The sequence below is a fragment of the Suncus etruscus genome, chromosome 5 (genome assembly GCF_024139225.1).
Source record: "Suncus etruscus isolate mSunEtr1 chromosome 5, mSunEtr1.pri.cur, whole genome shotgun sequence".
Classification (NCBI taxonomy): Eukaryota; Metazoa; Chordata; class Mammalia; order Eulipotyphla; family Soricidae; genus Suncus; species Suncus etruscus.
Window position 1 is genome coordinate 49,292,687 of NC_064852.1, and position 24,597 is coordinate 49,317,283.

The window sequence follows — 24,597 nt, forward strand, 5'->3', positions numbered from 1 at the left end:
TTAGGTGATGGAATAGAGTGGGGGAAATTTGTCCAGTAAAACTCAGCTGTATAAGCTTATTCCTCTTATTATAAAAGAATTCTGATATTTAGAAAAAGGAATGTAGGGTTGTTTGGGGGGAATTTTTTTTTTTTTTTTTGGACAAAGCAAAATCATACTCACATCGCTCTGCATGTCATAGGCCTGTCGAGCATGGATGACATCATTCTGGTCAGGCAAGCATGTCCACTGGTGCAGGTAGTTCCTGTAGTCTGCATCACTGACCAAGGTCTGGCACTTCTTGGCTAGCACTACCCCCAGCATGTCCACGGGGCTGGAGTACTTGGTCTTCCACTTCTCAAAGTCCTTTTTGTACTCTCTGTCACTCTGGATCTTGGCCACATGAATGGACCACATCATCTTGGGGTCATCCTTAATGTCCCTGGCCCCAATGTGATGGCCAAGTTGTTTGCGAAAGCCTTCCTTGTATTTGTACTAAAGGAAGGGAAAAACAAGTCTTTTTACTTTCAAGATTCACTTAGTATCCATCTGTATAGCAAATGGCAAAACATATTAACTTCAGGTATTTCACTAGTCACAGGTAGTCACATATTTAAGACTTTTATTTGATTGGAAAGATTATAGGCTAAAGCCAGCTACTAATTCCATACATAAGAAATTTATCCTTAAGTTTCTCTCTTTAGTTCACAATGCAACTCTGGGGTCATTTTCTTTATATTTGAGTCCTTGGAAGATTTTGATCAAATTAAGGTTATATGGAGATGCCTTTGCAGTGATAAATTTTATTGAGATTAATATTAACAGTGATAAACACTTACTTCACTGGCAATTTCTCGGGATGCTTTTGCTGATTTGATGGATATTGCATCAAGGGGAAGATCATAACCTTTTTTCTTCAGTTCCTCATAACCCAATCTGTAGAGTTTCTATTAAGAAAAGAAAATTGCTGAATAAAACTATTTCCCCCAAACAATAACAACATAGTAAATATAATGTAATAAGAATCCCTAAGAATAGTATCTGTGCTCTAGACTATGCAAATGCAATTGAAGATAATGCCACCAATTGTTGATTAGCTTGATTTAAACTTTACAGTTCTTCAATTATCTCAAGGAACAGAATGAAATGTCAGCTCTTCTAAAATATTCACAAGAATATGTTGGAAGTAAACTAATGTTTCAGTTTACTGACTAACTTCAATTAGAGGTTTTTTTAAAAAAGTATTTCTATATAAACACCCATGATAGGGAAAAATTATGCCTAATGGGTTGTCATTTCCATAAAATAATGTATTGTATAAGAGTCTATTTCAGAATAACACAGTGGCTGTCCAAAGTAGAATTCAGTTTAGAAAATTTAGCATTTTTGAGAAAATTCTAAATGACACATTTAAATAACTTAAATTCAATTTTTTACATAATTAAATTATTAAAATATAATTTAATTCACTTTATTCAAAATAAGCCTAAAATGTGTCTCTCTTGATCTTGGACTTGGACTTATTGTTTAGTTCTTTGTGACATTATTGCAATATATTAAAGTTTTTCATTCATTTTTTTTTCTTTTTTTACTTCTTTCATTAAAATTTTAAGTGTGTCTTTGGACATTGAGTTTTTATATATGTAAATGTTAGGAAATTATGTTATAATGGTAAAATAAAAATTAAATTCCTCTCTGAGAGTTTTGCATGCTCATTCATTCCAAATTTTATGTATGTCAAAAGTTATATTAAATTGGTATGGCAGACTCTGTATAGATGGTCACCCTTTCTAGCCTCACAAAAAGCAGTAAAACTATTATATAGTCATGAAATTTTTAATAGTATTTACATCAGCAAAACCCATACACAAGATGGTGGTCCCAACAGGATAGCGTGGGCATTAAGTAGGCTATATTATCTAGTATAGTAGTTTGTATAACTACATTTGGTGGAATTCACAAAGTAATGAGATCATCTAATAGAACTGTTTTTTTCAGAATTTAAACCTATCAATAATAATGAACAGGCAGCAATAATTAAAAGCAACTAATAACATAGACACCCAACTCTCCCAGAGATAGAGAATATTAATATTTTGATATTTAAGATAAAAATCACATTTGGATGAACATCTATGTCAAACATCATTTATGATAGATATTCAACATAATTTTCAAATAAATTCATTGATTTGGCAGTAATAAAAGTGATCTTAAAAAGATGCCGAATTTGAAAACTTACATCACTTGTATTGACTAAGTTTGCTTTAGCCAGAATGATGTCAGGTGTATCAGGCATGATGTGAATTTGAGTCTTGTCTTTGTCCCAAGCTTCTCTATAAAGTCTCTAAAATGAGAAAGAAAAGTAATTCTGTGATTGTTTTAGATTAGTAAATCATATAATTCCAACAGAATTAGTAACTGATTCTGAACTAAGCATTATAGTTGGTAATTTAAGTAGAAAACATTGACTTATCTACGACATATTACCTTTCTAAATATCAATTATGAATACCCTACTCAAAGTTAAAATAGTCAATTCCTAAAAGAAAAAAATCAAACCAAGGGAGGGTAGAGAAATAGTAGTTAGTAATGCACTTGTCTTGCACGTTGATTCAGGTTGGATGTCTGGCATGTCATATGGATCCAGAGGGTCACCAAAAGTGATCACTGAGCATAGAGCTAGTTATTCCTAGGCCCTGAGCCCTACAAAGCTCAACAAAGCCAAAAAACAAGGTCAAAATAAGTAATTAGAGCATTGACCAATATTATCAAAAGGTCTACAGTTCTTTTTTGTTAAAATCCTCTTTGTGTGCTTAATTGGAAGACAGTTCTCACTTTTTTAAAATATGGCATTTAAGATATATTTCAAGATTAAGTTTATCTTTCTATGTAACTTATTATTAATTATATCTCATAAATACTGAAAGTGGAGATTAGGATCCCAAAAACAAATTCGTATGAAATAGATGAGGGAATAAAGAAATCATGGCATATATATTCACTATGGAATATTACTATTCAGCTATGGGAAAAGTTAAAATCCTGCATTTTGATGCTACTTGTATAGAACTGGAAATTTAAATGAATCAGATGGAAACGGATAAAAAGTGAATGATCTCACTCATATGTGTAGTATTAAAAAGCATAATAAAGGGCAAACAACATTCAATGTGATCCTGAGATTCTGCCTACAAAACTAAACCTATTACTAGAGATTCAATGGAGGGACAAGAAGGAACCTAAGTAACAGTGATAGATGAATATTGGCACTCTTGCCTTAGGTGTGGTGTAGTGACACTGTATGTCTAAAACATAATTATTAACAGTATTGTCAATTGTGGTGCTTCAGTAAAAGAATTTTGAACTAAATAAAAAATTTGTTTCAAAGAAAAAGAAATTTGTATGAGAATTTATTTATTTATTTTTGGTTTGGGGTCATACCCTGAAGTGTTCAGGGGTTATTCCTGGCTCTGTGCTCTAGAATTACTACTGAATCTGCTTTCAGGGATTAATCTTGGCAGTTACTAGAGGATCCTATGGGATGCACTGGATTCAGCTCATATTAGCTGCATGCCAAATTAAACAGCCTATTCACCATACTATTGCTCCAGTCTCTTGTATGAGAATTTATTAAAACTCTTCTATGTCTTTCTTCAACATAAGACAAGGGAATTCAGAAAACAACTTCACTAGGGCCAGGGAGACTGTAAAGAACCCGTCTTGAATGCAGCCAACCCAAATATGAGCTCTGGCATCCTAGATGGGTCTCTAAACACTGCCAAAAGGAATTCTTGAATGAAACATCAGGAGTAACTTCTAAGTATCACTGAGTATGACCCAAACATCTCAAACATCCCCCTAAAATATCACTAATTTGTGGAAAGTAGGAGTTAAAACTTTAATGCAGTGCAGGATATTTATATTGTCAGACTCTCATAAATGATATGTCAATTAGAGAGGGAAAATATAAATTTTGAGTATGTACTAAATATTAGTATTGGTGCTGGAGAGTAAATATGTTGAAGATCAGATAGAGACTTACAACTATATCTAGATTCAGCTAAACAAAATACATCATTACTTGGTAAAAAAAAATACAACTTTAAACATCAGAAAACTGATGGTGGAGAAACAAGGTGACACTATTTTAACCAAATGTTGAATGTTGAAATTTCTAGTAATAGAATAAATTTGTACCATCTCCTTTAATGGCATATAACATATGAAAAGGGCACAAGTCCTGAATCTCATCACCCTGGGAAACATCAAATAAACATATATTAAATGATTTCCTATAAAATAATTGATCTATATACTCTTCACAAATGTAAAAATCTTGCCTGATAAAAAATAGTGAAGGACATTCCAGTTTAAATATGACTAGATATAACAAATATATTCAATGTAGATCTTGGCTTGAATCCTAGATTGAAAAAAAAAGGGGGCATTGGTGATAAAACTGGATAAATTCTATAGACTAGAATTGTACCAACAGATATTTTCTAATTTTAAATCTTGTGCTGTGATTATGTTAGAGAATAATTTATATGTTAGTTTGGTTAGTTTATTTTTTTTAGAAAATATGTAATGAAGGGACTTATTTAGGGACATAATAGTACTGTGAAGCTATATATGTTTTATATACTATATATGAGAAAGAGGGAGAAAAGGAAGAGAAAAGAAAAAAAAGTTTATGTGGCTAAATGTTACCCATTTGAACAATCTGAGCAAAAATACACTGCATATATATGAAGTCATTCAATTATTACTTGTACTGGTTTTGTGACTTTTCTGTTAATCTTAAATAAGTTTCATATAGCAAAATTCAAACTCATTGGTTTTTTGGGTTTGCCTATTTCCCTTGGAGGTATACAAAGTGAGGGTTGTGGGATTGGTATTGTTTTTCTTCCTAAACATTCTCTCTACAGACCCATTAAGCCCAGAGAAGCTGATTAAGACTTCAGGACCAAAAAAAAAAAAAAAAAGCAAACAGAACATTCCCATATCCTGGTTCTGCACTAATGTTTCCAATCAAGTAAAATTTCTTACTTAGAGTTTCTTTTTTTAATTTATTTTCTTTGGGGAAGGGGCACAATCAGAGGTGCTTAGGAGTTTATCCTGGGTCTGCATTCAGGTTTTACGCTTGGCAGGCTTAGGGGATCATAGGGCATACTGAAGATCAAACTCTGATTGGCCGCATGCAAGGCAAGCACCCTACCCGCTGTGCTATTGCTTTGTCTCCAAATCAGTTTCTAAGCCTAAGCATTATTGGTGTCATATATATTTTTGTTTGTGTTGTTTTGTTAGATGGTTGTTTTGATATATTTGGAAAGACTGGCAGAATTCCTGATTTCTATATACTAGATGTCAGTAACATCCTACCCTCAGGCTGTGACAACCAAAAGCAGTTTCAGAAGTTGTCAATGTCTCTGTCAGATTCTCCATTTGGGAATCACTAAACTGGGCCATTTTTTTCAATGGCATGTGTCCCTTTTTATCCTATGGAAACTATAGAAAATATTAACAACTAATATCTGATTTGAGATAGCTTTATTGGTCTTTTTAAGAGGACTTGGCTGACTTTCTAGAAATTTGGTGGATCAGTGTCAGCATTCCTGTATGGGTGCTATGCTAGGAAGATGTGTCAACACTGATGTTGTGAGGGAGCAATTAGGAAGGGAAGAGCTATAATTTATCTAGGGCTTACTTCCTATAAACTGACTATGATCTTTATATATTATATCAAAGCTAACATAGAATATTGTGTAAAATGGCATACTAGAGAGAACCTTCAAAGACCCCATGAATATTATCCATTGACATTTATTTACCAATTTTGTAATTTATTTTATAAATTTTGAGTACTTAATATTGGCATTGGTGCTGGAGATTAAATATGTTGAAGATAAGATAGAATGAGACTTACATATGTATCTAGATTCAGCTAAACAAAATATATCATTACTTGGTAAAAAAAAAAACACAACTTTAACACATTTCAATTGTGCCATGTACTCAGAATATGTACCTCTTACACTGCACCAACAACAAAATTGTGGTTATGGATACACTTATATTTCAAAAAAAATTATTCAATATTTTCATTAAAATTTCAGTGATTTTTCTCATACCTTTAATGTACAAATAAAATAATAAATTAAATAAAAGGTAAATTTTGGATGATACAAATTGACACTAACCCATTTTCACATGATCCAGTATAGGATTGTTGATTATTAAGCAACCAGATATAAAACATTATGCATGGCATGATATTATATTAATTTTCAAATGTATTAAGCAAGTTGTATTGGGAACCTACTGGGTATCAGGCACTATAAATTATTTTGTTTCTAACGAGTTACTTACACCACTTATATTTTTGGCATTTGTTTTTGCCAGAACAATTTCCATGGCGTCAGGAATGCTGGTGAACTTGTTTTTGTCTGGAGGCTGACGATATTTCTTGTCACTAATTATTTCTGAAGCCCTCTTATTCTTTTCTGCCTCCAAGGAACCCAGAGGGCTCCATCCTATTCCTTTCAGCCATTCAAGATCAGCTTTATACATATTCTGTAAAAAATACAAAGCAAGTTGTCAATGTCCTGTCTTCATCTGGACTTCCTCTGTACTCAAAGTGACTCTACTTATTCCAAACAGATTTATTTTATAAAATTTCTCTGTATGCCTGTTTCTAATCATATCAAATGTAAAAATAACATATAAGTAGTATACTTAATAGAAACTGACCTCACTCTGTAGCTCATACACTTTCTTAGCTTGAATAACATCATTCTGGTCAGGCAGGCATGTCCACTGATGCAGGTAGTTCTTATAATCCACATCACTGACCAGAGCCTGACATTTCTTGGCCAGCACTACTCCCAACATGTCCACTGGGCTCGTGTACTTGGTTTTCCATTTCTCAAAGTCCTTTTTATATTCTCTTTCACTCTGCATTTTGGCCACATTCATTGACAACACAAGCTTCGGATCATCTTGCACACTCCGGAATCCAATATGGTGGCCAAGCTGCTTGCGGTAGCCTTGTTTGTATTTAAACTAAATTCAAAGTAAATAACTTTTACTAACATGAACAGAGGTCAAGATAAGTTCATTTTTCTTTGCTTGAATGTTTGTTTTGTAACAAGAAAAATGTCTACAAGAACTTATAATTTAAAGAAATATAATGCTGAGTGTTAAAAGAAACCATAATGACATGAAGGTAATTGCAACCAGAGGCAGAATTATATACTGTATGAGTCAGTCTATTAGTGACTTTAACGTATGACATGAATGATAAAAAATTTAAAATAGAATCCAATAATCATATTAATTGAGGAAGTTTCTTAGTATAAGAAAATAGTACAATAAAATTAATACTATGTTAATAACTAGTTTATTTATTGATACTTCATACTAAGTACATATTATTTTCTTGAAATCCAACTTCATATCTATGTGTATTCAAAATGTTCAGGCTGCAATAAATTCAGTCTAAGAACTTCACATAAATTTGCTTATAAAATTGTAGCGTCATAGATGCTATAAGGGTCACAAAGCAGTTAGAAGCTCAGTTATTTTATCTTCATTCCATATAACAGTAAAAACTTTTATTTTTGGTAAAAACACTATTTTTGAGGCACTTGTTTTGGGGGGAATTCTACAAAAATAGAATGAATCACAAGAATGGTAAGAAAATTAAAGAATAAGTTCTAAAAACTATATCAAAAGGAACAAACAAATCTGAAACTTTAGAAGACATATAGGTGAAAGAGAGTACAAATTACTTCATGGTGTTCTATAGCAACACAGGGCTGATCAGAAACAAGGAAATATACGATGACAATGAGAGGTGGTCTAACAACGAGTTGTTTTGAAGGACACCAAAAAATTATATTTGTAAAATCCCAGAGTGTAGAAAAATAGAAAGTAGAACATTTAGTGGGAAATTTTATTCAATAAATGAAGTTATCTTCAAATTCTAAATTTTATTTTATTTATTTATTATTTATTTATTTATTTTTGTTTTGGGGCCACACCCATTGACACTCAGGGGCTACTCCTGGCTATGCGCTCAGAAATCGCTCCTGGCTTGGGGGGACCATATGGGATGCCAGGGGATTGAACTGCGCTAGTGTTTGCAAGGCAGACACCTTACCTCTAGCGCCACCTCTCCAATCCCTCTAAATTTTATTATTCTAATTTATTAAATTGTTTTAATTGCTGGAAGCTCTAATTGCCTGAAATTTTATAACTGCAAGAACCATTTGAAATTGAGAGGAGAAACATTATTTACAATGATGGAAAAGTTCACATGGAGTCAATTTTATTTTAGGGCAAGCTTTCAAAAGATTCTAAGAGAATCATACGAAAGAGATTAGTATTGCGTCATTACGGACTTATTAATCCTATTTAACTTATGTTTAAACTATTTTAGCTGAGGAGGAACATATAGAATGGAATGAAAATGAGTTTAATTCATGGAAATATTCAAGCACCATTATTGCCTTAGGTTCACCACCACACTGATCACTTTAATGAGGCAAGAAAATGAGTAATACTACATCCTCTAATTAATTTTAGCATTTGAATATCATTATAAGATAATTGAATTAGATATTCCTATCTTATATTCTTATAATTTCTTGAGTCAGATTATGTCTTTAGATATTCTTTTTTTCTAGTTTGTATTTCAAATTCCTGACCCAACCAAGCCCTTGTTTTGTTTTAATGATTTTTTTAAAGCTTTATTTATTGATTGATTGATTGTTGGGCCACATCCAATGGTGCTCAAGGATTACTCCTGGCTCTGCACTCAGAAATTGCCCCTGGCAGTCTGGGGGACCATATGGGATGTTGGGAATCAAACCGGTTTCCTCCCAGATTGGTTGCTTGCAAGGCAAATGCCATACTGCTGTGCTATCTCTCTGGCCCCTATTTTAATTATTTTAATTATGGGTATTTTCTTTAACTGATGTAACTCTCTATATATTCTTCTACTATGATGTTTCTATCCACTTTTCATCTTGTCTTTTCTTTGTAAGCTGTTCAGTAAGGATTGTTGGTGGAACTGTCCCTCAGTTTGATGCCTATGATTGAACTATGTCATGGAAATTGCTGGTCTTGTTCCCATTGCCTCCAGATGCACCAATAATGCTTCATGGCATTGATCCTTGTTTGCATAGACACATTAAAATGGGAAAACACCATACATACAGATAAGTTCTTATCTAATAAATCTCAGTACAATGTACCTTACACCCTGAACATTGATATAATGACCTGGCACAGGCCTCAGAAGAATGGGCATCCTCCATTCACGCCAGAACCAGGCAAGCTATCTACGAAACATCCAAGGTCTTTTATAGCAACAGCTGGAAGCAGTCCTCTACCAGGAAAGACTCTACCAAGGGTCTGACATCGACCTCCTAAAAAGAGACTTCCGTTTACACTGAGAAGACTTGACAACAACAATGACCTGCTCTACAGGACATGGTTCTCTCTATTGCCCCATAAGTGTGAGGCGAAATGAGAGGATGCTCCGCACCATCCTGACTACAATATGGGATATGCAGACTCCAGGATCTTTAATACAGAAGCATGATACCAACAACAACAGAGACTAAGTGAGGAATGGAGGTGTATTGCCACTACAGAGGATGACTTGAATTGGACAAACTAGTGTGCCTGGAGCCTAGAGTCAGTCCTGTGCCAGGAAACTTCAGGGGTAGGGTCTCCTTGTATTTAGACCATAATTTGCCTTTCCATATCCCTTATGTTTTGGTGGGCCTATGCAAACAAATGCCACTTTAATACCGTTTTTTACTATGTTCCCTTGACTCCAATCCTTAAGAAAAACAACCCACTAAAACTTTTGAGGCTAACTTAAACTAGTAAGCATGTGCATGGAACTAGAGAAATGTACTTTGCCCTCAATGTTTAAGGAGTTACATAAGTCTAATGTCTTTAGATTATATTGTGTGCTGCTAAGAAATAGTATGTACTACAACGGGGGATTTGAGGGACAAAGTAATTGTATTGTACATGGGTTCAGTTTTGTTTTTCTTAATGTTCTTTGGCTGAAAGTTCAAGGCTGGGATATCATCGATGGGACTACCGAGAATTCTGTTTATGGGTGATTGGGCTTCCACTGTAACTTTACCCTGTCCTCTTTCTTTGCATCTTTGTTGTCATAATTAAAATAATAAAAAATAAATAAAAAAAAAGATTGTGCTTCCTTTGAAATTTTGGTAATTCATTCTTTATAACCAATGTTCTCTGGATCTTTTGTGATTATGTATTAGGGCCAGAGAAATAGTACAGTGGGTAGGGAGCTTGCCTTGCACATGGCCAACCCAGTTCTATCCCTAGAACCCCAGATGGTCTTCTGAGCTCACTCAGGAGTGTTTCCTGAGTGTAGAGCCAGAAATAACTATTAAGCACCATTGGGTGTGGCCCCAAAACAAGAGAATAAGATTTTTTTTTTTGGTTTTTGGTTTTTATGTCACCCTCAAAGGTGCTCAGAGGTTACTCCTGGCTCTGCACTCAGAAATTGCTCCTGGCAGGCTCAGGGGACCCTATGGGGTGCTGGGAAGCAAAGTAGGTCTGTTCTAGATTGGCTGCATTTAAGGCAAACACCCTACTGCTGTGTTATCTCTCTGGACATAAGAATGATATTCTTAATTAAATATAGACTAGGAAATTAAACTATTTGTAAAAATTTAATCTATAAAAATAATATTTCATTTATTTACCTAGTTTACTGTCCTATCAACCACAACTATTTGTTCTCTTGGAGAACCCTTGCTCCATAAGCTTTGACTAGATATTCAGTAAATATTAGAGTTGGGTTCTCTGTATCTTGAGTCTAAATTTCTGAAATTTACTGGATTTCTATAATACCACTAATATTTTATTATGTAAAGTAAGGATATATAAACAAATAAATGAAAGCTAATACATGTATGTAAAACATATTACAGCTCTGAGGTTGATTTTATTTATAAGGTAGTTTTTTGTATTTATTTAAATAGATTGATATAGGAAATATATTAATATATTTATATAAGTATATATAAAATATATTAAATAGGAAATAAATATTCAAGCATGGAGCTGAAGAATTTAACTCTGGTTTCTTAAGTAATGTGTAGAAACAATAACATTTAGTATAATGAATTCTAGATGTTCTTTAGCAAACTTGTCTAACAGATACTTTATTCTATTCTACAAGTGGGAAAGCACATTGAATTTTGAGTTAGCAAAGAGGGTAGGTAAAGATGAAAGAACATCACTGCATTTTGTAAAGCAATGCCTATTAGTAAAACCAGTTACCAACATTATTACCTGATTCAATTTTAAATATTATCTTTATAGTACTCAAACTAGTACTTACATCACTGGCAATGTCTCGTGAAGATTTTGCCAACTGTACAGAAATTGCATCAAGTGGGAGATCATAGCCTTTCTTCAAAGCTTCTTCCCATCCAAGTTTATAGAGTTTCTGAAATGTAAAGAAACTCCTTAGTATTATTCTTTATATTCAAATACCACACTATATCATTAATCTAAATGCCAATAGACATTATTCTATTATCTCCTACAGGTTATACAATAGAAAGAAAAACAGCACTGAGTATATCATGTAATTTGACCTCAAGTGGCTCTGAAACCTTGTAGCCAATTCTCTGAACATGACAAGGCAAAAACAGGTATAAACAAGGTAGGTCTCATTTTGCTAAGTTCTCATTAGGCCACTTCAATTTATAAAATACTTACATTAGCAACTATTTTCATTATCTGAAAGAAATCTAAGGTGGTCTCTTATTTTTACAACAAAAGTCAGAAAAAAAATACCAGTATTTGTTTTGCAGCAGCTGTCACAGAGTTCATTGTGCACACTGAGATGAGAATAGCCTCACAGACCTCCTTCCTCAGCTTTTTTCAAGTTGTGTACACATATCTCTTTTCTTTTACTATAGAAACATGTGTTGGGGTATGATTTTAATGTTTATTTGGTATAATTTTGCAGGTTATTTATTGGAGGTCTGGGAATGTAAATATTTTCCCAGTAAATCAGAGGGAGAAGGGCAATGTCAGATTACTTTGCTCTCATGTGGTACATATAGATTTATAAATATATATTTACATATATAAATATATTATATATAAATATATATAAATACATAAATAAATATTATATATTTATATAAATATATACAATGTATATATATTTATATATATATAGCAAAGGAATGGGCAGTCTCCACTTAAAAACAAACTTCTAAATTTTGACAAAACTAAGTTGGTCAGATAGAAATATTGGGGGATGAAAAGGGAAGTAGAGGACTGGAATGGAAGTGATATAAAGACTGCGGCAGAGAGTCTTTGACACATTGGTGGAGGTGGACATTCAAGTTCATTATAATTAATACAACTGTGACCATGCTACCGCAACAATAAGATATTTTATAACATTTATAACCACAAAATTTTATCTTCGATACAGATAGTTGTTTGGATTATGCCATTTGATTTAGGAATGTTTCCTACTTTTTGAATAGAAAAGAAAAAACCTGTATCAGGAAATATTCCCACTGCAGCTAAGTACAGAATGGGCTCACTATTTTGAAAACAGATATTAAAAATGACAAAGACTCCAAATTAAGTTAATTTACTAACCTGACAAAACAGTATAAGGTTAAAATACCTTTTAGAAGTTGTAGTAAGTGAATTAACCTTTCTGAGTCAAATACATTGAATGGTTGCAGGTGTGTTTAAACTCAATAATAATCAAAGTAGCTGAAAGTTATCCTGAACTATCTCAGTACTAGGCACTGTGCTGTGACCCTTATATGATACTGTCATTTGTTCCTCACAGTAATACAACAGCACTTTATTGGTCACAGTTTTAAGAATGAGAAAACTCAGGTTTGAATCCAGTATTATACACACACAAATGGAAAAAGCCAAAAATTACAATAACAGGCTAGTTTGATGGAATTATTTTCTATCAATGATTATTGATCAATTTTTTCTTTGTACTGAGCACTGTGAGCACTGAGATTAACCAGGCAGCATCTACTCCATGGAGCAAAGTCATAACAAAAGCTCTTGTTTTTTCACCACCATAGTTTGCAACACCCCTAGACTGAACCATCTAAGTCATTCATTTGCATGGCTTTAAGATTTACATCTGTTATTGACCATTACATCATAAGTTTAATTCATTTTAAGTTCAACTGTATATAACATTACCTGACTATACAGAGTTCGATTCTGCTTGGCTTGTAAAATATCTGGTGTATCGGGCATCACATGTATTTTGGTTTTATCTTTGTTCCAGTCAATGGTATACAAGTGCTAGGAAGTTAAAAAAAAAACACTTGAAATTTAAACATCTTTTTAGAAAAAAGATAAAAAGAAAAAGAGAATAATTAAATTAAAAAGAATTAAATTAATTTATAACTAAAGTAGTTTTACTTTATTACTCAAAAAGATACTAAAAATAAACAATTTAAAAATATTTTCTATATTCTAGAATAGATTAAAATTATTTCAGGAGCTGCAAAGAAATCTTGGGGTGAAGAGTTCGATCCCTTGTCTAAGGCTGATCCCTAGCACCACTAAACTCAAGTAGAATTACATTGTAGGACCTGCCCTGATTAGTCCAATTATTCTGGATTCCCAGGATCAGGGTCCCCAGATCCCTGAGCCATGTTTGGGAGGTTCTCCAAAAGTACTTACATGATTATATTTGTAGTGGATAAATAATACAGTGGGTAGAGAGCTTGCATAACTGGCAGATGACCTGGGCTCAATACCCAGCATCTCTTTCGTACCTCAAGCTCTGCCAGGAGTAATCCCTGAGTATAGAGTCAGGAGTAAGCCCTCAGCGCTGCTGAGTGTGGTCCAAAAAAAGAACAATAAAAAGATTTATATATATATATATATATTTTAAAATAGATATTTTTGGACCTGGAACAATAGTTATGTGGGTGGGGCACTTGCTTGGCTGACCTGGGTTCAACCCCAGCACCACATATCACTCTTCAGGCTCCAATAACTGTGCTTCCTGAGTACAGAGACAGGAGTAAGTCCTGAACACAGGTGAATGTATCATGAAAATAAATATTTTCTAGTTCTATTAAAAGGAAAGAAAAATGATAGGGGGTGATCTGCAGAAGGAGACAATATAGAGCATGCTCAGAACTTTTGGTCAAAAAAGTATGGTCCCAAATAAAATCTCCCACACAAGGAACAGGGGCTGCCGGTTCTGCCTTGCAGGAGCTGTGTGGAAGGACAGCAGAGCTGGCTACCTTATTCATAGTATGTGCATTTTGCTTGGCAAGAACCATGTCCATGGAGTCAGTAAGTTTCTTAAACTGAAAGCTGCTCGGGTGCTGGCGGTATTTCTGATCACTGGCATATTCCGTCGCTTTCTTGGCCTTCTCCACTTCTAGTGAACCAGCAGGACTCCAGCCAAGTCCTTTGTACCATTCATTGTAGTCCTGCCTATATTCATTCTATAAAAATAAAAGGAAAATTCTGCTTTAGTTTGCCCATTTAGATACAAAATTGTGGCCAAGAAGACATCGTCTTACTATGTATATTAGGAACCCCACATCCCCAAAACAGAAGGGACCCTTACATCACTCTGAACGTGCTTCATGTTCCTGGTCAGCTCAATGTTCATGGCATCTGGAAGCAGGATGTACTTATGAATTAGGCGTTTATAGTTAGTATTGCTGATGTTTGCTTGGGCATCCTTGGCAGCAATGACACTGAGCATATCTGGAGAGGTGTGGTAATTGGTCTTTGTCTTCTCGTAGTTTTTCTTGTACTCTCGCTCAGATTGCATCTTGGCCACTTGCATGGAATGGACTAATTTGGGATCATCTTCAAGACTACGGAAGCCAACCATTTTCCCCTTCTCTTTCTCATAGCTGTGTTTATATTTATACTGTAAAAGAAAATGGAAATGGTTATTTAGAGAACACCCCTTGCCTGGAATTTATATGTGTGTCAGTGTTCCATAGTTCATAAAAAGCGCCAACATTTTTTTTCACTTTTATGTCTACCTAACTGAACATTTCCATTTATACCTGTGAGGCACCTGACAAAGCTTTTGTTACTGCTCTGTTTTGCAATTAAGTAACTGTGAAGTGACTGGGGAAAGTAAGTGACTTGTTAAGATTCCCAAGGAAGGGTCAGAGCGATAGCACAGTGGTAGGGCATTTGCCTTGCACGCAATTGACCCAGGATGGACCTTGGTTGATTCCATATGGATCCCCAAGCCAGGAGCGATTTCTCAACACATAGCCAGGAGTAACCCCTAAGCAACACCGGGTGTGGCCCAAACACCAAAACAAAACAAAACAAAACAAAACAAAAAATCCCAAGGATAAGATTTCAGCCTGTTATCAATGCAATACACTGACTTCCACATGTACTCAATTGGTAAAGAGAATGGTAAAGTAGAACACATAAGTACAAGTGAAAAAGAAAAACATTTCAAGCAATTGTTTTCATGCAAAATGCTAGTATTCTCCTGAAAAGTGCACCATAGAGTTCTTTTATGAGAAGTGGCTCTCTTTTGAAATAAACCCTATTATTTAAAACAACTTTATATTTGTGGTACTCCTTTCCTTTTTTTAGACTCTTTAAACTAATAATAATAATAATTTTTTTTACTACTGATCACTTAATTTCCTCTACTGAAAATCCTGGCACATGAAAAACTTTGGGGCAGTGAGAGAAGAGTTTGGGCATGCCCAGTGGTACTCCAGGATCACTCTTGGATTGAGACAGGGCCAGCAGCATGCAAGGTATGTGGCTTATTCCCTGTATTATCTCTATGGTCCTCTAGAAAAATTCTTTTCAATTCCTTGTGAGTTTGATAATGGAAGTGAATAGGTAGAAGCTATGAGAGCTAAATTACTCCAGCATAATAGAGGAAAAAGAATTTTAAGCCTCAGGACAATGTAGAAGTGATATATAAATAGATAAATAAGTGAGAAGAAGATATAAAAAAGAAGAAAAAGTATAATGGGTGAAAGAGACCCTGTAAGAGTTCTGAAATGCATTTACCAATTACTGCAAATGACTAAATGAATCTTGGAAGTGGATTTCATGTGAAATTCATTGTGAAAACACTAGTTAATATATGTTGATGGAGGTGTGTTAACACATAACCCCCTAGGAAGACCCTAATTTTGTAGTTCCTATTCGAAATGAATAGGTCCCACCATGGCTGATATTGTTACCAATGATATAATAGTTGACAAGAAAAACTTCTAACTGTTTAATAATCAGCTGTTCTGGGCCCTAAAAGCAATCTACTTTATGGAACACCCCATTAGGAAAACAAATTTTAAGAGGAAAGATCAATACAAATCTTACATCAAGAAAACTCAAGATTTTTTGAGTTCAGGGGTTGGAGTGGAAGCATAGCAGTAGGGCATTTGCCTTGCATGTGGATAACCCAGGATGGATCTGGGTTTGATTATTGGCATCCCATATGATCCTCCCAGTCTGCCAGGAGCAATTCCTGAGTGCAGAGCCAGGAGTAATCCTGAGCGCTGCTGAGTTTGACCCAAAAACCAAAAAAATAAAAAGGATTTTTTTTTTATTTTCAACAGGTCACAATGTCACAATCATGGTGGTAGAGTTCCAAATTTTACCCAGATCTTATGTATGAGGTGCTGTCATCTACATGTGGTTAGTTTTATGGCTTTCCGGAAATACCAGAGAAAACACATGTGCAGGGTTAAGCAGCAACCACTGAACACACTGAGGTTATCATTAGTAGGTATGCAGTTCTCTATTTTAATCCACCTTTTTCAGATCCCAGATCCCAGCCTATGATTTTTGGTAGAAGACCAGTCTATGTATTTCCTTCCCAATACTTACATCACTTGCTATATCTCTTGAAGCCTTAGCAGCCTTGATAGGAATTGCATCAGTTCTGAGATCATAGCCTTTCTTTTTAGCCTCTTCTAATGAAAGTTTGTAGATTTTCTGTTGAAAGAGATAAAGAAATTGTTTTACTCTTAGTAAGAAGCCTGGATTTAGTTTACAAGAGAAAAGTAAAACTGTATTGTATAATTTCTTTTTGGGGATAGACTGTGTAACTGATGGTTCTATGACTAGAGAGTCTTTCTAGTAACATGACTGCTTTTTAAAAACAAAATATCTATTGCAGACTCAAATATATAGAAGCCAAGAAATCATAGGAAGTAGTAGAAGTTGTTCTTTCAAGCTGTAAGTATGCTTTTAGGAAATGTAAAATCCTAGTCTATTCTCTTTTTTATTCATTTTTGTTTTTTATAATATTTTATTTACACACCTTGATTATAAACATGATTGTGATTGGGTTTCTCTCATGTAAAGAACACCCCCCCCCATCACCAGTGCAACATTCGCATCACCCATGTCCCAAATCTCTCTCCTCCCCACCCACTCCTGCCTGTACTCTAGACAGGCTTTCTATTTCCCTCATACATTCTCATTGATAGGATAGTTCTCAATGTAGTTATTTTAACTAAACTCATCACTCTTTGTGGTGAACTTCATGAGTTGAGCTGGAACTTCCAGCCCTCCTCTCTTTTGTCTCTGAAAATTATTGTAAGACTGTCTTTCATTTTTCTTAAAACCCATAGATGAGTGAGACCATTCTGCGTCTTTCTCTCTCTCTGACTTAATCCTAGTATATTCTTAAATGAAATTTCTCTTATCAAGTAAGGTAATAGTACAAAGAATTACACCTTACATAAAAATATTATTTTGCAACTAATATTTTATTTTAATATATTTTTGTGACTCCAAAAATTCTCAAAGAAAGAAACTAGTAATCTCAATTCCCTAAAGAATTTTTTTAAAGAAAAACTTGTTAATACTCCTTAATGCACTATACAGATTCAATATTAATCTTTTAAAATTACCCATAATTTTTTTCAAAGAAATACATAAACACTCCTGATAGCTAAAGAAATCATTGGAAAAAAGATGATGGGAGAGATTACTCTCCCCAACTGAAAACTGTATAATAAAGCAATAGAAAATAAATAGTATAGTATTAGAATTAAGACAGACCCTCAGATCAATAGAGTATAATTAAATATCCTGGAACAGGCCTTTAAGTATATGATTAGTCAATCTTTTATAAAGGAAAAAAATACAAAATAGAGCAAGGAAAAACAAGTGGTGTTGGAAAAACTAATCAGCCTCATGCAAAAAAAAAAAAAAAGAAAGAAAGAAAGAAAAAAGAAAAGAAAAGAAAAAACCCTCAAACTTCTTTCTGATTCCATGCACAAAAGTCAAATCAAAATGGATTAAAGATCTTGATATCAGACCTGAATCCATAAATGGGTGTTTAAACAATGTATAACACCTGAGACCCAATCATGAATAACTTTGTCATTTCACTAAATAAAAATTTTAAAAATGAAAAAAAATGGTAAGAAGAGTTTTTTTTTTATAGAAATAATGATTAGTATGTGGAAGAGTATAGCATAAATGTCTGTATTTCCTAACACTGAATGCTGTGCACTTCTTATGGGGCCTGGAAATGTTTATCTTCTCTTTCCATTAAACTTCTGTGATCCCTTCTTTTAAGAACATCTCAGCAGCATGGCTGAGGAATTGTCTAAGAATAAAATCTGATAATTCTTATTTTGTTTCTCTCTTCTGAACATAAGCTCTTCTGTTTCCAGCAAATCCCTGGAATAATAGGAATATATGTCTCTGAAACAAAGACAATCACCCTTCAAATCTCTTACTCCCCATCTTAAGACGCAGTGATTGACAGATCCTATTTCAATGAATTAAATAGAATATAGCAAAGCAAGATTGGAAGAAGAAAGATCGTGGCTGTTGTTATTTTCAAAACATCCACTTTCATAATTGGAAACAATAATTAATTTCTTCTATAATTTTTGTAATCATTGTAATATGCCTGCCTCAGAAAGTCAGGGGGGTTATACTTACATCGCTCATATTAATTGCATTAGCCTTTGCCAAAATCATTTGAGGGAGATCAGTCGTGATGTGGACTTTAGTTTTGTCAGCCTCCCATGCTTGTTTATAGAGGTGCTAGAAAGAAAAAAGAAAAAGATAATGGGAAAATTTAAACATTAAAAATAATTGATTTATTATTTATGTGTCATTGTACACATTCCAGACCCCACATACAATAAATGTGCTTTTCTCCTATTTTATAGATTGAAGAGTGTGTTTATACCCCAATTTTCTATGCAAATTACATTCCCCACACAATCCTCCATATAAATGAAGTAATATAAAAGTTTTACATCTTACTTTTTATATAATAATATAGATTAGGCATTTAAAACATATCTAAAATAATTAGATTAAGTCTCTGAGTAGTTGCATAGTGTTTGATGAGATTAGATATCTATAAGCATCCTTAAAATCATTTATTTCATTCACAGAGTAGTCACAAAGTGTTCCATGAGGTGGAATAATTCCATTGATTTCACTAATCCTTTATTGCTTGACATTTCTTCTGTAGTTTCCTGTGTTCTTTTAGTATCAGCAATAATATCATGATCTTTGAGGTGGATCTGGATATGCACCACCCAGACATCCATTCAAGGATGGGTTTGCTTTTCTAGTTAATAGTAACAGCACTCAGTTGTCTTTTGCTTCAAAGTTGGCTTGCCACACTCAGAAGCATAAGCTTCCCTGGTGACCATATTCAGCGTCTAATCACGGGGTGTAAAAATTTAGTCAATTCTACTCAACACAAGATGTTGACGTCAGGTCATACAGACATGTGAGCTCTCTGAAGACTTTACTTTGATAGCATTTTAGTCAGACTCCTTCTTCTACTCAGTTTTCTTTCCCATCATTAAAAATATCCCTAGTTCTAGGGGCTGGCGAGGTGGTGCTAGAGGTAAGGTGTCTGCCTTGCAAGCGCTAGCCAAGGAAGGACCACGGTTCGATCACCGGGCGTCCCATATGGTCCCCCCAAGCCAGGGTAATTTCTGAGCGCTTAGCCAGGAATATCCCTGAGCATCAAACGGGTGTGGCCCGAAAAACTAAAAAAATATATATATTCCTATTTCTAAATTCCATCACAATATCTGATTCTGGGGATTCTGATTTATATAAAATCATATTGTATAATATGGATTCCTATATGTACCTCTATATAATGATTTCTGTAGGTGTATATCTACAGATTTCTATAGGGTACACCTGAATTTTCAATCCTAACAAACATTAACAAAATGTGGGTTAGGAGTTTAAATTAATACAAACTTTCTTGCTGGTACTTGATATATAATAATTTGATCCTGGCAAAATCTGATAGGTGCAAAATATTCTCTTTTTGTTTTAGTTAGGGTTAATAAAATTTAATTAATTTTAAAAATCTCATAGATCCTTCTAGAGAAAGGTATGGTAAGCTTTTTCTGTAAATTGTCTGGTGGCATATATTTTAGACATAAGGCCAGAGTGTCTGTGTTGTAGATGCTGTTATTATAATGTAAAAGTTGCTGCAATATCTCTGAGTGTTAGCACTTGTCTTCTGTGATTTTCAGCCAGCTGTTATTACTCTGAAATTATAATAATTAACTTTGAAAAATTAACATTTAAATGTAATATTTAAGTAACAAATGTATGCTGTGATCATTAAAATTCTAAATTATAAATGGGACTTTGAAATTTGCACCTTGTTTTTTAGGAGAGTCCTCTTTAAAGTTCTCAGAGAATTTATTTTCTTTCTTAAGAGGTTCCAAGAAATTTAGGTAGAAAGTCAGATACAGCTTTTCCTTTATAGTGCAACTCAGAAGATTTATTTTCTGCAGTGTTTAGTGGTACAATTCAAATTATTATACCCTTTGTTGCTAATTAATGCCACTTCCAATTGCAATTCATAAACACAATATAACCACTGCAGCTGCAATTATTTTTTATTTCTGACTTAAAAATAGATGTCCAAGATTGAGGTGTTTGCTGATCCTATCATCAAGTTATGGCTAATAAATGTAAAAGTATAGTAAGTTTGTCAGGGTCTGGAATAATTCATAATACAACTGCATGACATAACTACATGAAGAACAATTGCTCTCTGGTAACTGCACAAAGATCCCAGCTCTATAAATGTGTAATTGAGGAATCTTCTTGGATCCCATCAAAGCAGTTAAAAAGTAAGGTTGGGCTTCAGTGCCCAATTATTATCTGTCAAACAATCTTTCATTCAGAGTCAGGAACTCAGACTTAACCTCACCTTAGACAAACAGATGCATTTTCTAATATTTTTAAATTAATATTTTTATTGTTTATTGAAGTAAGTGCTTAATGAACACTTACCTAGTGGAGTCACTAGGACTAGTTTTTAACTTTGGCTAACTGTAAGTTTTTCTTTCAAGGTACTTTAATTCTGATGTCTTAAAACCAGAATATTCATAGTAAAACCTAAAGATAAAATATAAAATACGTCTATGTTCCTCTTGATACATCTGATATAGTACATTATTGAAAGACTTACTTCATTCATAATTTTTGCATTATTCTGCGCCAAAACCATATTCATTGAGTCCATCAATGTTGAATATTTCAAAGTATTTGGGTGTTGGCGGTACTTCTTTTCACTAATGATCTCCATGGCTTTCTTGTTTTTCTCAGCCTCCAGAGACCCCAGGGGCAGCCATCCAATACCCTTCATAAAGTCATCATAGTCAGCTTTGTACTGATTCTGCAAAACAGGAAAAGGCCAAGTATAAGAAGAAACCCACACTCCTAAAACTATTTAATATTCCAATAAGACACATTTCAATTTTCACTCTGAATTATTTTAAACACCTATTTTTTATCACTAAGTTTTATCTGGTTAACATTTCCTTGATGAAAAATTAAAAGTAAACAGTAAATGTTTATGGTTTATTTAACTTCCTCAATGAGTTAATAAAGAAAAAGTACCAAGAAAATAATAAATAATCTGCTGCATGTCTATTATCTCAAGAGAGTTGACTATGTTACCTTGTCTTGCACTTAAGTCCTTTTGAAGGAGGTTATCTTCTTGAAAAAATGTTTTTCTCTTTCTCAGAAAGCTCAAGGAGATTTACACAGAAATTTATATGCAGCTCTATCTTGTATAACTAGAGTATTTTATGTAAATGGTAAGGTTTAATAGTTCAATGGCATTGTGATTTTTTCAAAAAAATTCCCCAATTCCCTTGACTAATAATTTATGGATTCCACATGTCCTTTCTTCACTCTTAAGTGTATGGTAACCCATCACTCTTATAATAAATTTGGATGTGCCAGGGGCCACATAGTTTCTTTGTGGAAGTTTTAATTACTACTTCAACTCTGTAATTTCTTGTACAATTGTATCCTGATTGCTTTCATGTGACACTTCTATACCACCATGACAATATATAGTGAACTCATATATTCCCAGATATGCTTGGTGTGGCCTGCCTTTGGATCATAATATAAATTTACTTCTCCTAACCAACAAATATTCTCTGAGCTGAATACTTGGCTCTCTACTTTCTCTGCCTTTCTCATGTTTACTTTAATCATGTTCTCAATATTTCACCAATTAAACTTGATTAAAAGTATGGAAGTTATAGAAGAAATTTTGGTTGGAGCAGGGAACTACTAGTTTATCTGACTTTCTTATTTTCTCTGCTCATCTTTACCAACAATCTTTATGCTTCAGTGTCTCTTTGTTAAATACATTTCTTTCAACACATTCGTTTTATTGTTAATTTTTGTTTTGTCTGTTTTGGGGCCACACTCAGAAATGTTCATGGGCATCTCCAGGCTCCACACTCAAGAATTACTCCTGTCAGCTCTCAGGGATATGGATCACTGGGCATTGAACCTAGGTTCACCACATGCAAGGCAAGCATCCTTCTTACTATACTATCACTCCAAACCCATATACATATTCTTTCTGAAACTGAATTTGTTGTCATTGGATTTAATATGGATTTAACATTGGATCTAGCACGCAGAAATAATAGTATAAAATAAAAATTTTGTTTCTAGAATTAAGACCCTTCTGTTAAACTACATAAATGCAATATGGGTTTTAAAAAAAACACTTCTTTGGGGCTAGAGCAGTGGTGCAAACGGTAGGGCATTTGCCTTGCACATGCTAACCTAGGACAGACCGTGGTTTGATCCTCCAGTTTCCCATATGGTCCACCAAGTCAGGAGCGATTTCTGAGCACATAGCCAGGAATAACCCCTGAGTGTCATTGGGTGTGGCCCAAAAAAGCAAGCAAACAAACAAACAAACTAAATACAAACCAAAAACCAAAAACAGCAACAAAAAAAACCCACTTCATTTGGGAAATTCAACATTGATTTCTTAGGATCTTGTCATTGCTTATGGTCATTCACAATTTGCTTATTATTTTAAGTTAAATTATCTGCAAGGCTGTAGCTGTTACATACATCACTTTGAATCTGCATCATATTTTTGGCCAATTCAAAGCTCATGGAATCAGGAAGCATGTTGTAGGTATGTATGATATTTCTGTAGTTGGCATTGGTGGCAACTTCCTGAGATTTCTTGGCTGCTACCACGCTGAACATGTCCACAGGGGTGTGGAAGGATGTCTTGGATTTCTCATAGCCTTTCTTATATTCTCTGTCGGACTGCATTTTGGCCACTTGCATGAAGTGCACCAACTTGGGGTCATCCTCTAGGCTTCGGAAGCCAATGTGCTTCCCTTTGGTTTTTTCATAAGCTTGCTTATATTTGTACTGAGGGCAAAAAAAAAACATGGTTATAAAGATTATGAAGGAAATATAACAAATTCACAAATTATATTAGCATCGTGAGTGATGTAGAATTTTATATCTACTGTAAATTAGAAAGTGAGTAAACATTTTACTTTGTATTTATAGCTAAACTTGAGTCCATAAAAATTGACCTCAATATCAATAAAAGAAGCTTGTAAGTTTTTTATGATCATTTAGAAGGCAACATTTCCCCCTAAGCTGTCTAACTAGTAAAGGACTCTATGCATGATTTCTCATGATGCATCTTTAAATTCATAGAGACTGGCCATAGGTTTCTTTCTAAGTCTATGTGCCATTCCAACATTTATTTGGATTGGCCTATAAATTATCTAAATAGTCTAAAAACAACTTATTTTTAAAGTCAAAACCAAGTGTCTTTTTGAATTAGTAATGACCAAATGATTAGAGTTCATTGGGTTTGGAGAAGGAGGCATTTTGTATGTTACAGAAGACGATGGTCCCACTAACACGGGTGAGAACTGATCACAGCTCACAAACATAGAAAAACAGGATCATTTGCTCCTATTTCCTCAGCCTAAGGAGAACCCATAGAAGTACTCACATCACTGGCAATGTCTCTAGAGGTTTTTGCGGCCTTTATTGGAATGGCATCCGGTCTCAGATCATAACCTTTCTTCTTTTCTTCTTCCCAGCCTGCTTTGTAGAGTTTCTAAGAGATAATAGAAAAACACCATTATCTTATTATCTTGGTTCAAATGGAAACTCTGATTTCAAAATCATTAGCATTAAGATGACAACCATACCCCAAATATTACTTCTTTTTTTTTGTTGTTTTTTGTGTTTTTTTTTTTGTTTTGTTTTGTT

General features: G+C 34.0%; 1 protein-coding gene across 1 annotated transcript in view; it reads right to left on the reverse strand.

Moving 5' to 3' along the window:
- The window catches only part of NEB (nebulin), a 263,307-nt gene that overhangs the window by 162,220 nt on the left and 76,490 nt on the right, over nucleotides 1–24,597 (reverse strand). Inside the window, exons 42-55 of the mRNA XM_049772977.1 lie at nucleotides 24,335–24,442; nucleotides 23,422–23,733; nucleotides 21,500–21,706; nucleotides 18,973–19,077; nucleotides 16,897–17,004; nucleotides 14,636–14,947; nucleotides 14,304–14,510; nucleotides 13,243–13,347; nucleotides 11,381–11,488; nucleotides 6,733–7,044; nucleotides 6,352–6,555; nucleotides 2,222–2,326; nucleotides 819–926; nucleotides 163–474 (exon numbers count right to left, since the gene is read on the reverse strand). Coding sequence (XP_049628934.1) covers nucleotides 163–474; nucleotides 819–926; nucleotides 2,222–2,326; nucleotides 6,352–6,555; nucleotides 6,733–7,044; nucleotides 11,381–11,488; nucleotides 13,243–13,347; nucleotides 14,304–14,510; nucleotides 14,636–14,947; nucleotides 16,897–17,004; nucleotides 18,973–19,077; nucleotides 21,500–21,706; nucleotides 23,422–23,733; nucleotides 24,335–24,442 — 2,613 coding nt within the window. The remainder of the gene's footprint in view (nucleotides 1–162; nucleotides 475–818; nucleotides 927–2,221; nucleotides 2,327–6,351; nucleotides 6,556–6,732; nucleotides 7,045–11,380; nucleotides 11,489–13,242; nucleotides 13,348–14,303; nucleotides 14,511–14,635; nucleotides 14,948–16,896; nucleotides 17,005–18,972; nucleotides 19,078–21,499; nucleotides 21,707–23,421; nucleotides 23,734–24,334; nucleotides 24,443–24,597) is intronic.